A 14341-nucleotide genomic window follows, 5' to 3' on the forward strand; every position below is an offset into this window, starting at 1 on the left:
TCTCTTGACGCCATGAGCTTAAGTTAAACCCTCCTTTGCTCAACTCTCTTCTCTCAAGTGTTTTATCATAGCAACATGGAAAGTAACCAATGCAGGGTCTTTGTGCCCTCCCCTTCTCTTGCTAAATGTGCTTCCATCTAGACTTGGGGCCCACTTAGTAGCTCTCCCCTATCTAAAGGGCTGTCAAGATGGCTCACTGGGCAAAGTTGCTTGCCACCAAGCTCAGTAACCCAAATTCTATCACCGGGACCCACAAAGTGGATGGGCCTCCCCCTCAAATTGTTGTCTGACCTCCACACACACACCATGACACATGCCTATCGGTGCATACTAAGCTGCAGTTGCAGCCAGCTCTGCTGGAGTGTTGGTCGTCCAGGCTCTAGTCTGCCTGCCTCTCTGGGCTGAGGCTAGCCCATGGTCACACTCAGGACCATGGTTGCAATGGTTGCTGGGCCCTCAAGTCCTACATCCCTCCTTCTGCAGACAGGAGACTCTTTCTAAAGACATCAGCTGTCATCGGGCGTGGTAGTGCACGCCTTTAATCCCAGCACTCAGGAGGCAGGTGGGTCTCTGTGAGTTCAAGGCCAGCCTAGTCTACAAAACCAGGGCTACATAGAGAAACCCCATCTCAAAATAACAAAAAAAAAAAAAAAAAAAAAAGCAAGCCATGCTGAAGACACGAGCTGCACCGCGGCCGACACTGCTCTCTGCTCCACAGTCCAGTGTCCAGTACACCAGTGTGTGAACAAAGAAATCTTTATTGATAAATAAATTATGTTAAACATCGTGACAGTTTACTAGGGAATAAAAGCTCAGCTGCATCTCCTCAGCCCTGGCCCCTAGCTACTAGCCTCAGCCTTCTTGCTGGGAGCCTTGGATAAGGTCTTGGGGGATAGCCCAGGCTTTTTAGGGTTCTCTGGGGTCTTTGTCTTCCTGGCTCTATGTACAGGTTGTGCTTTGTGTCCCAGGTCCTGGGAAGGAGTGGGCGCCTTGGTCTTGTGTGCCGTCTTAGCCCCCTCAGCAACTGCCTCAGTGAGGGCCGTGGCTACTGGCTTCCTTTTGGTGAGGGAAGCAACACTATTCTTTACCTGGAAAAACAAAAACAAAAACCAAAAACAACAAGCTTTGGTGGGGAGATGGGCTCGTCCAGGAGAGTGCTCACCTCACAAGAACAAAGACTTGAACTCTCTTCTTTCCAGAACCTACATGCAGAGCCTGGCAGGACTGGAGACACAGGGGGCAACAGGCACCTACCTACCTTGCTGGATGAGGGCTTTGATTTCTCACACACATCTTTGGTTTTCCCACAGGCCTCTGCTTCTGGAAGATGGAGGGAGTAGTGAGGGGCAAAGGGTCTACAGGCTCTCAGCCTGTAGTTCCCAGCCTAGCTCTGAGGTTGTCACCTGGACACCCAAAGGCCATGTGACCTGGGCCAGCTGTTTTACCCCTGAGTCTCAGGCCCCATTTTGAAAATTGGACAAGATGCTTTCCCTACACACCATGGGAACACTGAAGCAGAACTGCCTCAGGGTGCAGGAAGATCCACCACACCAGCTTTGCTGCCTGCCAGCCATGGTGACACTTCATTTATTTACTTATTTGTTTGTTTGTTTGTTTTTGAAGGAGGGTAGAGTTGGTTGAGACAGGGTCTCATGCAACCCAGGCTGATTTCAAACTGGATATAAAGAAGCTAAAGATATGGCCTTGAACTCCTGGTCTCCTGCCTCTTATCCCCAAGTGCTAGGGTTATGGGTGGGCACCAGCTTCCTTGGTTGTCTTAAAACTGTCACTCACTGCCAGAACCCTCCCATGGCTGCTCCCTGTCCTCTGGTTAGCCTAGACTCCCAGATGCCGTTGAAAACTCTCTTGAACTTCTAACACCACCTCAGGCAGGCACAGCCACCTACGCCTCTTCAAAAGCCCCCCCTTTTTTTTTCTTCATTTGTTTGTTTGCTTGCTTGTTTTTCAAGACAGGTTTTTTCTGTGTAGCCTTGACTGTCCTGGACTCACTTTGTAGACCAGACCAGCCTCAAACTCACAGAGATCTGCCTGCCTCTGCCTCCTGGAATTACAGGCGTGCATCACCGCACCCGGCTAAGTACCACCTTCTTGTTGCACAGAAGCCTCTGGGATGCCTCCTCCAGGAAGCCTTCCCTGACTCTGCTTCAGGTCGGCCATGGGCTCTGTCTCTTTATCCAGGCCTAACACTCAAAGCCCACTTCTTAAAGAGGGAAGAAGGCCCTTGCGTCTTACCCCCAGGGGCTGATGACAAGCCCGTCCCTGCCATCCTTTCACAAACCTACCTTGCTTGCTCCCACGGCCGTTGACCTTCTGACCCGTGTTGGCAATGGGAGGGGCTCCTGTGGCTTTGCCTGGTTTTAGAGTGGCCCTGCTGGCCTCTCCCAGTTTGGTCCTGCTGGCTTTCTTAGGCGCCATCTCCAAGACGGCTGATGAGCGGGGACAAGCCTTCCTCTTCTGTCCTGGTTTCAGAACCACTTTCTCCATCTTGGCCTTGCCTACATGGTCTTTCTTCAGCTCCGTGGGTTTCTTGGGGCCAGTCCCCTTGGCATCTGTGGCACCCCTGCGGGCTGTTGGGGTACAGGTTCTCTTTTTCTTCTGCTTTGGAACTAGCTAAAGACAGAGAGTAAGGTGGGGTGAGGGTAGAAGTTCTGGGTATCCCTGTACCCCACATAGGACTCCAAAGGGGCCATGTTCCCAACAACCGGGTTAAGAAGAGAGAAGTGGGAGGGGACACCTCTACCTCCCTCTGTGGCTCTCATGACATTTCACCTGGAGTTAGTCTGTCATCTCCCTAGCGTGCTCCCACTGCTCACGTTTAAGGGTCTGTGCCTGTCCTTTGCCTCTCACCCACTTAGCTTCAAGCCTCACTCTGCTTCTGCCCCTTGAAGTCCCATCTCCTTGTCACGCCTCCAAGAATACAGGCCGAGCATGGAAATGGCCGGATTCCCAGCTCCCCGCAGGCCTGTGCAATCGACGCTCTATTGAGCCACCTGCCACCCCTACGCCAACCAGGCCCCAGCAGAGCTCCCCAGTGTAGAGACTTCCTGAGATGGGCATCCTGGTAACCACAGGCACCACATGTGGTTAGCAGAGACTTCCCTGTAGTACCCCTCTCGAAGCTGTGGGTCAGTGGCTATGTGGTAGACACAGGCAAGAAGCCACACAGAGACCCTGATACTGCACAGGCTCCCCGGACCACACAATATGGGTCAGCGGAGGTTTGTGGAGGTGTGGGCTGGGGTGAGAAGCAGTGTGTGATAAGGGTCTGATGTGTAAACCTTGCACCAAGGCCTGCCTCTCCTCCTTGTCTGTAGCTCACTTTGAAGCTGCCGGTAGCACCCCTGGCCTTGGAGTTGGCAGGCCTGATGAAGAGGCCTCGACGCATGCCGGTGTCCAGGGCCTGTTTCAACAGGTACTTGAAGCGGGTGGCGTCCACCGTTGGGTACTTCTGTTGGATATAGACCTTGATGGCTACGACCGATGTGCCCTGGCGCTTCTCCCTGGCCTGCAGAGCCTCCAGCACCATGCGTAGCATTGGCGGGTTTCGTTGGCCTACTCGGATTCTGCTGGAACTTGGACCTAAGGGATAGATGATAGGGCATCACCCAGACTGCCCTCCGCCCCAATCAAGGTCTGACTTTGGCAGGGCAGAGCAGGGCAGAGCACACATTAAGAGCCAGCTCCCCATGGCTGCCAGTCTGCAAGCCTTACACTGACCCACTGCCTCATCGAGTTCTCTCAGGAGAGGTGATCCTGGATGTGTGAGCTGCCATGGGTGTCTACAGCTGAACATGGACTCAGAAACAAAATCAGGGAGCTCAGTGAGGCCCACATTGCTACACACACACACACACACACACACACACACACGTCACCAGAGAAGACACCAAGGACAAAACACTGGGAAAGCAACATCTGCCAAATGTTTGCAGGGGCTCTGGTCAGACTCAGAAGGACTCAAACCAACCACTCTGGAAATTCAGGCATGAAGGGGACACACCTGTTACCCCAGGACCCCGCATACTGAGGTGGAAAGTTCCAGACCAGCCTGGGGTTACAGAATGAGGTGGTACCTCAAAATTGGAGATATATATATATATATAACCCCAGAATCCAACTGGACAAAGAAACAAAGCAATCAAATATTCATAAATGCTGGGAGGAAAGAGCAGCACTAAAGATGGTTCCAATTTGGGTGTGCTTAACGGATTATGATTTGATTGTTTTTGCAGTGCTTGTGATGCAAACCAAGGCTTTGTGCACGCATGCTCAGCAAGTGCTCTAGTACTGAGCTGTACCCTAGGCCTGACATCGCTTTCTTAAAGGTTCATATCCATTGGGAATCAACCCTGGGCTATTTCCAGCTGAAATGCTGGGCCTGGCACGTGTGTGAGATAACCCTATGGGTAAAGCAAAAACAGCCACAGCTGAGAACGGCTAAGCCTGATGGGCACAGGGGAGGGACTCAGCTGCTCCCAGCCTGCTTTGCTCCCAGTCTCAGAAGTTTTCCTAACAACATATTAGCGTCAGCGGTGTGTCCTAGACTTTGTAGATATAAAACCTTGTGTCCACAGATGGAATGAAAGTAGAAGTGAAATCGTCTGGGGAGTAGGATTTAGAGGGCTGTGCTCACACTCAAAGTAGATTACAGACTTGCTTGAAAATGGCCATGCTGGGCTGGAGAGATGGCTCAGGGGTTAAGAGTACAAGACTGCTCTTCCAGGGGACCCGGGGTTAAATTCTCAACACCCACATAGCAGCTCCCAACTGTCTGTCACTCCCAAGAGCTGACACCCTCACACAGACATACATGTAGGCTAAACACCAATGCACATAAGATAAATATAAATTATTTAAAGAAGGGGCTAGAGAGGTGGCTCAGTGGTTAAGAGCGCTGCCTGCTCTTCCAAAGGTCCTGAATTCAATTCCCAGCAACCACACATGGTGGCTCACACCATCTATAATGTGATCTGATGCCCTCTTCTGGCCTGCAGGTGTATATGCAGGCAGAGCACTGTATACACAATAAATAAATAAATAATATAACGAAAAAGAAAATGGCCTCATATATGGAATAATAAAACTAAAAATAGAGGGAGCCAGCTGGCTCAGCAGGTAAAGGAGCTTTGCTGCCAAGCCTGGTCATCTTGGAGTTCATCTGGAGATTCATCCCTGGAACCCACAGTAGGAGAAAACCAACTTCACAAAGATGTCCTCTGACCTATACACATGTACACACACACACACACACACACACACACACACACACACACGTGTGCCCATGCATGCACTCATGCACACACACATGCACACACAGAGTTGGGGAGGAGGACTGAGACAGAGTCTCACGATGGCGCTCCCCGGCCTGGAACTCACTATGTAGACAAGGTTGGCTTTGAGCTCAGAGACTCATCTTTCTCTGCCTCTCGAGTGTGAGCCGCCATGCCCAGCTTACACCAATACTTTTCTTTTTTAATTTTTTTTTCCAAAACAGGGTTTCTCTGTGTAGCCTTGCCGTCCTGGATTCACTTTGTAGACCAGGCTGGCCTCAAACTCACAGGGATCCACCTGCCTCTGCCTCCTGAGTGCTGGGATTAAAGGCGTGGGCCACCACACCTGGCTAATTTTCTTTTAATGTTTAAAGGAAACCTATTTTTGGAAAGAGGAAAAGTAAAACCAGTCACATTCCTAGGAGCATTCGCCTCAGAAGTGGAAATGTAATCAAATACTGGTGCAGGAGGGTGATGGAGTGCGGCCACAGCGGTACAGCGTATGTGGAGTGAGCACAAAGCCCTGCACCCCAGCCCTGGCCCACTAACAGTGTTTATTCCTAACAGCCCAAACATAGAGGCAGCCCAAATGCCTGTGACCACAAATACTATAAACACGCAACGGAATACTACGTGGCCATAAGGACTGAACTGTAAGATGCTGCAGTGAGGAGTGCTTCTAAACATAAGCAAGTGGAAAAGCCAATCACAAAGCCACATGCAGCATGGCCCACAGACACAGGTGGAGTGAGGCTGGGGAGTGACTGCTAATAGCTAGAGCGCAGCGTTTCTTCTTAGGAAATGATTAAATTCTTAAACAGACTGTGGCACTGGACACACATGATGACATACTAAAAGGTCACTGCATGCTGAACACGAAGGAGCCCTGCAGTACAGGAATATTTTGAAACAGGCTGTTACTTTTGAAAAGCTGCAAGGAAAAAAAAAAGAGGATTTGAGGGAGAGAGCTGGGAGAACCGGCCAGCCACAGGTGTATGCTTTAAGCTCAGAAATGATGCTATCAAAATTATTTGCAAAAACCAGACTCAAAAGAAAAAGAAGTTTTTACATAGAAAAGAAAAAGCAATGGGCTGGACAGGTGACAATGGTTAACAGCACGGGCTGCTCTTCTAGAGGACACAGGTTCAATTCCCAGCACCCACATGGCAGCTCACAAATGTCTGTAACACCAGTTCCAGCGGATCTGACACCCCGACACAGACATGCATTTAGGCAAAACACCAGTGCATGTAAAAGGAAAAAGAAAAGGCCATGTGAAACTATAAGCCACCAGCCTAAGGAAATCCTTTAGCAGGGCCACTGGCAGCCCACAGCTGGGTTCTTTACTGTCAGTCCCAAGCAGGAAATGGGGTTGTCCATCTTTATCCCCCTCCAAGACTGGGTCCCCCTATGTGTGTGGTGGGAATTGGCCTCTATAGCTGTGTGCACCTTCCAGGCTGTCGTCACCGGGTGTCCAGGCCTAAACTCAGAATTCCACTCCCCCTGCTTACCTGGCTTGCTGGCCCCAGGGAGATCACATGACCCAGAAGGTGATGTGTCCCTAGAGGAGGAGGAAGAAATACTGATGACACTTCCTGGAGCCATGACACTGACTCAGGCAGCAGCAGGCCTGGTACTCACTCAGGTGTCAGCCGCCAACCCTCTTGCCTTAAATACCGCCTACTGCCCGTGAACCAATGACCAACAGGCCCACCACCTGAGCAGCCAGAAGCTGCCAATTGGGCTTAGAGATGAAGGCTCACCCTGAACCAAGCACCTGCCTCAGCCCTGTGGGACCTGAGGCCAAGCAAAAACAAAGAGGCAGAGGCACTGACAGCCAATGGGGGACACCTGAGTTGTGAGAGTGCTCTCCAGGTCCCCCCAGTTCCCACCGAGTGGGCAGTCCTAATCCAGACTACTGTTGGCCTCAGTTTTCCACAAGGTAGCACAGGGGATTGCTTGGAAGCAGTGGCCTCTCCTGGACCAGGAATGCTCTTAGATTATCTTTCTTCCTTTTTTGTCATTTTGATGTTTTAGATTGCACTACAGTCTGAGATGCAGGGGACATTGTGACTGGGTCTTATGGCCTTGGCTGATGGCCACTGTTTTCAGTGTCCCTGGCATTCAAAGGCACTCACATTGGGACAGGCAGAAGTCATTCTTTCCCATTACTTGAACACTGGCTAAGATGAAAGAACCAGCGGGGTGGCCTGCCAGCCTGAGCAAATCACTCCATCACTATAAAATGCCCTACAGAGTGTATGACAAGGTCTTATAAAGACCTGGTGTCTTATGCCTGTCATTCTAGCATTGGGGAGACTGAGGCAGGAGGCTAGGGAGTTTGAGGCTAGCCTGGAATACATAGGAAATCCGTAACTCAAGAGTCAAACCAAACAGAAACAAAGCAGAGGATACAAACAAGCCGTCTCTCTCCTGGCTGAATGTCAGTATTTCTCATATGAAATATGAGACAGGCATTTCCCCTAGTGTCTGTCAAGGATGTACGGGAGTTCCACAGGATCTGGGAGAGCTGATGGGCCAGCCATCTTAGAGGCAATCCCACGTTTTATGGAGCAAATGGAACTTGCTCCATGGCACACCCATCCCTCCCTAGGGAGAAACAGGGGGACTTACAAAGAGGAACTTTGCCCCAGTATCAGCAGAAATTCAAGGCAAACTAAAAGCTTGTCAGGTAGAAACAGGCTAAATCAACAGTGGCCTGTCCACGATGGGTTAGGTCACGGCTGTGAGAATGAGGAGGCCAGCACTGAAGCAGGTCTACCAGGACTCAGGCCACGGTGGGAGCAGCAATTACCTCAGGGAAGGTGGAGGTTGGAGGATGCTTTAAATTAGACTTACACGCTTCTCCCCTTTGTGTGTGATCTCTTTATTTTCTGGGATTTCCCCCCTCCCGCCCCAAGAGAACTCACCATTATCACAGGTCTGGTTTGAGAAAGCCAGTGGCCTTCAAAGTTCTCCGTTTCTAGAACCTTCCATGGCCCCCTACTTCTTTTTAGGGGGAAGGTTTGAGATCTTCCATCAGGCTCACAGTGCCTTCCTCTCTCTTGAATCCCACAATTCAACTAAACTTGGGGTTGTGGCTCAGTGGTCAAGTGGAGGGCTTAGCATCTCTGAGACTACAGGTTCGACTTTCAGTAGCACACTTTTAAAACTTCACACTGCGGCCAGGTGTGGTGGCGCACGCCTTTAATCCCAGCACTCAGGAGACAGAGCCAGGTGGATGGCTGTGAGTTCAAGGCCAGCCTGGTCTACAAAGTGAGTCTAGAACAGCCAAGGCTACCCAGTGAACCTGTCTTGAAAACAACAACAACAAAAATAAAACCCTCACACTGTGTGGCCTTTGAATGAGCTATAGCTACTACCAGGACATCACACTTTGTCTTTTGTGTCAAATTAATGTACTGATGGTGAAGAGTTTCCATCTCCGGCCACATCTACACTCACATGCAATGAGGCTTTGTAGCGCTCAACCATAGCTCTGCATTAGCCCTGTGCTATGAGATACCATGGGGATGGTGCTATCCTGCTCCCACTGTCACGGGAGCAAGCCTGGCTAGTCTGTTGGATGCTGAGACCCATGGTCCAGTCACTTGTCACCTAGCCAACAGCCAGGCAATCAGTCATCAGCCAAGCCTTCACTTGACCATGGATGCTTGAAGGAGCTCAGCAGAGATGGTCCAAGCTGGATCCCAATCAGCAGCATCACCTGGAATCAATGATGTGTGGTTTGTTGTTTGAAACCGTAAATTCTGGGAGTGTTTGTCTCAGGGCACACGGCTACCACTACACGAGGCCTAGAATGCCTCCTTTATTTCTACCTACCTTCTCTGTAATATGTCTTGCTCTCTCGGGTAGGTAAGGTTTGCTCAGGAATGCCACCCCCGACCCCTAGAAGGTCAGGGAGTCACCAGCTCTTAGGCCTTCAGCACTCTGAATCACAGCTCTGCCTTACTGGTCCCTGACTCCTGAGCTCTGCAGCAGATCAGGGCTGTCTCTGGCACTCAGCCAAACACTGGCACACAGTAGGGGCTCCAGACTTGCTGCTGTGGTGCTGTTGCTCCAAGGAGTGAGCAGGAACATACCTGCAAATGCCACTGGCCCAGTGCTAAACGGGGAGGGAAGGAGCTACGTATGAGGAGGCAAAGAGGCAAACGGGAGCTGGCACAAATGGGGGCCTCAATTTTGATCCATTTGTGGGGCGTTTCCAAGAACTGAGAAATGCAGACTCTGTGGTGTAAACATTCCCACGAGCTCCGCTGAAACCCTGCTCCCAGGCTGTGCCAGGATCGAGTTAGTTGTGTGTTGGGAAGGAAGTTTGGGAAAAACTCAGAGATCTAAAAATTCTCCAAAGGGTTTGCCACTTGACAGGGGGATGATAGCAAGTTAGGGAGATTGCTGGCAGAAGCAGTGCCCTCTGGCAGCTTCCTCCTGACATCTCTGTGAGGCCGGGGGTGGGGGTGCTGCCTTCCTTCTGGAACCTTCTCCTTCAGCCCTGGGACTTGCTCCAGTTTCAGAGATAAATGTCCTGAGCTCTAAGCTGATCAGAGGGTCTCTGCTGTCTAGGCTCCAGCTCCTGTGCCATCAGGACATTGGGACACTTATTTCCTAACTTTGGGTGCAATAAAACTGCAGCCACTGCCATGCCTTTATAAACTGTATAATCTGTATTATACAATTGTATACATCAGCATCTTCATCATTTTAGCTACACATGAAGAGGCCGAAGTTCAGAGACCCTAGGTAGGCTGCAGCCTGGAAGCCCTCTGTATTAAAGATAGGTGCAGGAATTCCCAAATTCCCATTCCCTTTTGAAGCCATCCCTTCAGAAGCTCTTTTTTCTTTCTGTGTAGCCTTGGCTGTCCTAGACTCACTTTGTAGACCAGGCTGGCCTCAAACTCACAGCAATCGCCTGCCTCAGCCTCCCGAGTGCTGGGATTAAAGGCGTGCGCCACCACACCTGGCTCCTTCAGAAGTTCTTTAAGTTACCCTGGCCGCTGAAGACCCAACTGGTGAGGTGGCCCTGGGGGAGCCGGGTTCTTTCTATCTGTTCTTCATACGTAGGGTCCTTTTCATGATTCAACATGACTGCTGCAGCTCCGGTCACTATGACCACGTGCATGCCAGCCAGCAAGAAGAAGGAAAACAGAGGAAAGTGGAGCATGCTTCCATTCTTGAAATGCACAACTCAGGTTCTGCATGCTTTGGAGCCATCACAAATGAGTGGGGAGCAGTGGGGAGCCGTCGGAGGCCAGCTGGAATTTGAGAGGAGAAGATGAAGCCAGGGGACCTAGCACTCTCTTCCTCCTTTCCTGGGACCTCCATCAAGTGCACCTCTGCGCCTGTCCCCACTAGGCGTGGTGGCGCACACCCTTAGTCCCAGCACTCAGGAGGCAGAGGCAGGCGGATTGCTGTGAGTTTGAAGCCAGCCTGGTCTACAAAGTGAGTCTAGGACAGCCAAGACTACACAGAGAAACCCTGTCTCGAAAAACAAAACAACAACAACAAAAACAAAAACAAAAATCCATTACTTCAAAATCAAACACATGAATCTGAGGTATTTGGGGAGTATTGCATCATGTGACTTCACAAAGCCTTGCTTCTGAACATACTTGTGCGCCTTGGACTGCGCATGCCTTCTCACCACATAATGTCAACAAACTGCCTGGAACACAGCTCAGAGTCAGACGACTGGATGTTGTGAACTACAGGGTTTTGTTTGTTTTTACTGTACGTATAAAGTTTACTGTGTTCCTGGAACAATAATGGTTGAATTGTGGAAAACAAAGACTTTTAATATTTTCTTACCATCCAGGATAAAACCAGTCTATCTCTGGGTTGCACTGCGTTAGGATATTTTATCTTAAAAAGTGCTGTTTGAATGACTGACTTGAGTTTCAGACATAAATCATTCACTTGGGGGCCAGGGTGATGATGTCTTAATCAGTAGCACTTGCTGTGTGAGGCTGAGACCCTGAGCCTGGAACCCCAGCACCCGTGGAAAAGCTTCTCCACTTTCATACACACAGGTGACAGCACCTCCACAGACGCTTGTACACACAGGCATATGCACGCACGCACACACACACACACACACACACACACACACATTCAGTGAATTTTGGGTTGGGATAATGAAACAACTTCTAACAATTTCTGAAATGGCCTAGATGTACTTCTGTCACGTTGTTATACTATGTATTTATGCGAAGAGGCATTCTCAGCATCGATGATTATAAAATCAAAATACCAATCAACTCTGAAAAACCTTGTAGATGCTGTGTCCTACATCATTAAATATTCAGCCAAGATCTACTCCTTATGAGAAAGCAAGCAGATCCGTCTCATTAGTATGCAAATTTATTTTCATCTTTAATCAATTGTAAAACTGCATATATATACCAAACTTATTTGACAATAAGTTTCTTTATGGTTATCAGTAGGTATTTGACTTGTGCTCCTATTCGATTCCCAATACATCTGGGGTCACACTCAAAGTTCTCAAAGGTAAAAGGACCACAGGTGGAAATAGTTACAGAAACCCTCTCTAATCCTCCAACAGCTGAGGTATCTCTCACTTCCAGCTCAGAGCCATGGCCTTGGTAGCCCAGGGACTTGCCCTAGGACTGGCACTGTGTTTCCCCGGGGCACCCCAGGCTATCTGACACCTCAGGTGTCTCTTTATTGGGGTGACAGCTCTATCTGACCTGTGATTGGCTGAGTGAATTGCATGGTCCACAATTGCTGCTTGCCTGGAGCCTGGCAAGTAGGTATCCCTGTGGGGACTCCAGATCCCAGCTCAGATCAGTAGCTCTTCCCCCTATACCCACAGTGACTGCCAAGGGGAGGCTGAGGCTGCTTTTCACCATGATAACAATAGCGTTCTGGTCTTAAAGGGGCATTTTTCTTGGACAGGAAAAGGCAGGAATAAAGGTGACACTCCATAGGACAAGTGAACTGGGCGTGGACAAGTGAGGTAGGACAAGGCCAGACAGCTAAAATATCCTACCAGCAGCCACTCCTGGACCATAAAGCATGAGAAACAATCAGAGCTGTGACAGCTATGGGTCTCCCCTTCATTCATAACTCACAGGAGCCTTGTCCAGCACAGCACATTGCAGCCCCCACCCCTCTGGATTGGTCTTGATCCTGTTCTCCTGTTTTTTTGTTTTTTTGTTTTTTTAATTTTTTGCAGGGGGAAGTGGGGGGCAGCACATCCTACAGACTCCTTAACTATATGGACTCAATTTTATCTTGTGGTGTAGGAACACATGACATTTGAGGGATCCTTGTATCAGTCATAGCGATTGGTTTAAAGGTGATCATGTGACCCAGGTCTAGCTAATCAGAAGATGAATCTCCACCTCAGGCATGGTGATTAGCTTAGAAGTAATCAGATGATTCAACCCTGGACAATCGAGATGAATCTCCATCTTAGACATGATGATTGACTAAGGGATAATCAGGTGACCTCGATCTGCCCAATAAGAACCTGATCGGATACCACAATTACAATAATGGGGAGGAAAACCTCTTTCTGGAGGGGTTTCTGGCCCTGGGACTGTTGCGGACAATTCTGCCACCTCTGAATCTAGGCCTGTGAGTAAAGTCAACACATAAAAGAGATACAAAGGGTCACAGGTCTGAGCTTCTATATCCAGCTGGCCTGAAATGGAGGCGAGAGGAATTTTATGTCTACAAGTCAATGAAATCAGCTTCTGTTTCAGCAGTTGGATGAACTTCTTGCCACTTGTGACCAAATGAACCCTCACTGGCATCACTCATAGAGAACATAGCAAATGACCCCCTGCTGTCACTTGTCCTTGCCCAACACAGAACTGAAGGGCTTTCATCCCAGACCCTGGCACCCTTTCCTTCTTGGAAGATAGTGTCACTCCACATTTGAGGCTCCATCCCATTTTCTTGCTAGGTGGGGGTGTCCTGGTAAGGGCAGCTCTGAGCCAAGGCCCAGAATACCAGAGTGTGATGATGTCTTCAGCATTCGTAAGTCCTTTAGATCGCATCTAATCCCCTCAAGGGCAGGTCTAAGCTCCTCTGTGCAGACACAGAGGCTTAGAGAGCTTACCACATCTCTATACTGCCCAAATAGAGTTCCTCAAATTGATGGAGCTGCTTCATCACATTCCCCAGGTACTGTAGACTGCTTGTCCCCACACAGTCTAGCCAGGGGTCAGGAAAGGCTTCCCAGTTTCCATCCATTTTGTAAGTAAAGAGCTTGAGAGCAACAAACCACCACTGCCATAGAGTGTAGGAGCTGAGCTTTTAATGCCTCTGTTTGCCTCTGTCCCCAGGCAGAGCTGGGGTCCCACCTGTGGTTCTGTGGAGGAGGGATACAGATTGAGGCTGCTCAATTCTGGCACCCCAGCGTCCCTGTTGGCCTCAAATCCAAAACTCTCTTGGATAAAGAAAAACCAAATGTTAAGTCAAACAGTGTATCCAGCAAGGGAGCTGGAAGCTGTATCCATGAGCATGCTAGGGATGAGGCCTGGTCAGGTCTCACACTGTGTTTCTGACCTCTTCAGAACCAGGGTGGTATCAGGGACTCAGCTGCTCCCTGAGGATAGCCAGATTAGCATGGCTTCTAGAACTCCATACTGGCCTGGAACTGTTGCCACCTGGTTGTTAGTGTGGAGGAGCAAATGTGTCCAGAAACCAGAAGGAAGGGCTGGGTCTCCATAGGCCAAGTAGATTGGAAGACATGAACCAAGGATGCCACACTGGAGAAAGGACCCAGGCTTTGCCTGAGACCCCTGGCCACAGTGCTTTATCAGTCCTAATGGCTGCAGCCCACATTGCTGCTACTGTCATCTTTGCACAGACTTAGCCCTGCAGAGGCCTGAAGCCCTGGATCATTTGTAAAAGCCTACTGAGGCAAAAGAAAAAAAAAAGCCTACTGAGGCTGGGGAAACATGCTGTCTGAGTGCTTGGGCCCTGCCCAATTCCCAAGCAGTCACTAACAAGCGGAGACAGATCATTAATTAATTATATTAATTGATATTCTTCGTAACACA

The 14341-nt window shown here is 49.6% G+C and overlaps 1 protein-coding gene across 1 annotated transcript; it reads right to left on the reverse strand.

Moving 5' to 3' along the window:
* Positions 1-740: 740 nt before the first annotated feature.
* H1-8 (H1.8 linker histone) lies at positions 741-6933 on the reverse strand. The gene is made up of 5 exons (XM_084765202.1): positions 6803-6933; positions 3341-3600; positions 2304-2631; positions 1259-1320; positions 741-1088 (listed from the first exon to the last, which is right to left on the reverse strand). The coding sequence occupies exons 1-5, from the start codon at positions 6894-6896 to the stop codon at positions 840-842; spliced, it is 993 nt and encodes a 330-aa protein (XP_084621328.1). The 5' UTR covers positions 6897-6933; the 3' UTR covers positions 741-839.
* Between the last annotated feature and the right edge of the window lie 7408 nt (positions 6934-14341).

This window comes from Acomys minous (genome assembly GCF_964271855.1).
Source record: "Acomys minous genome assembly, chromosome: 17".
Lineage (NCBI taxonomy): Eukaryota > Metazoa > Chordata > Mammalia > Rodentia > Muridae > Acomys > Acomys minous.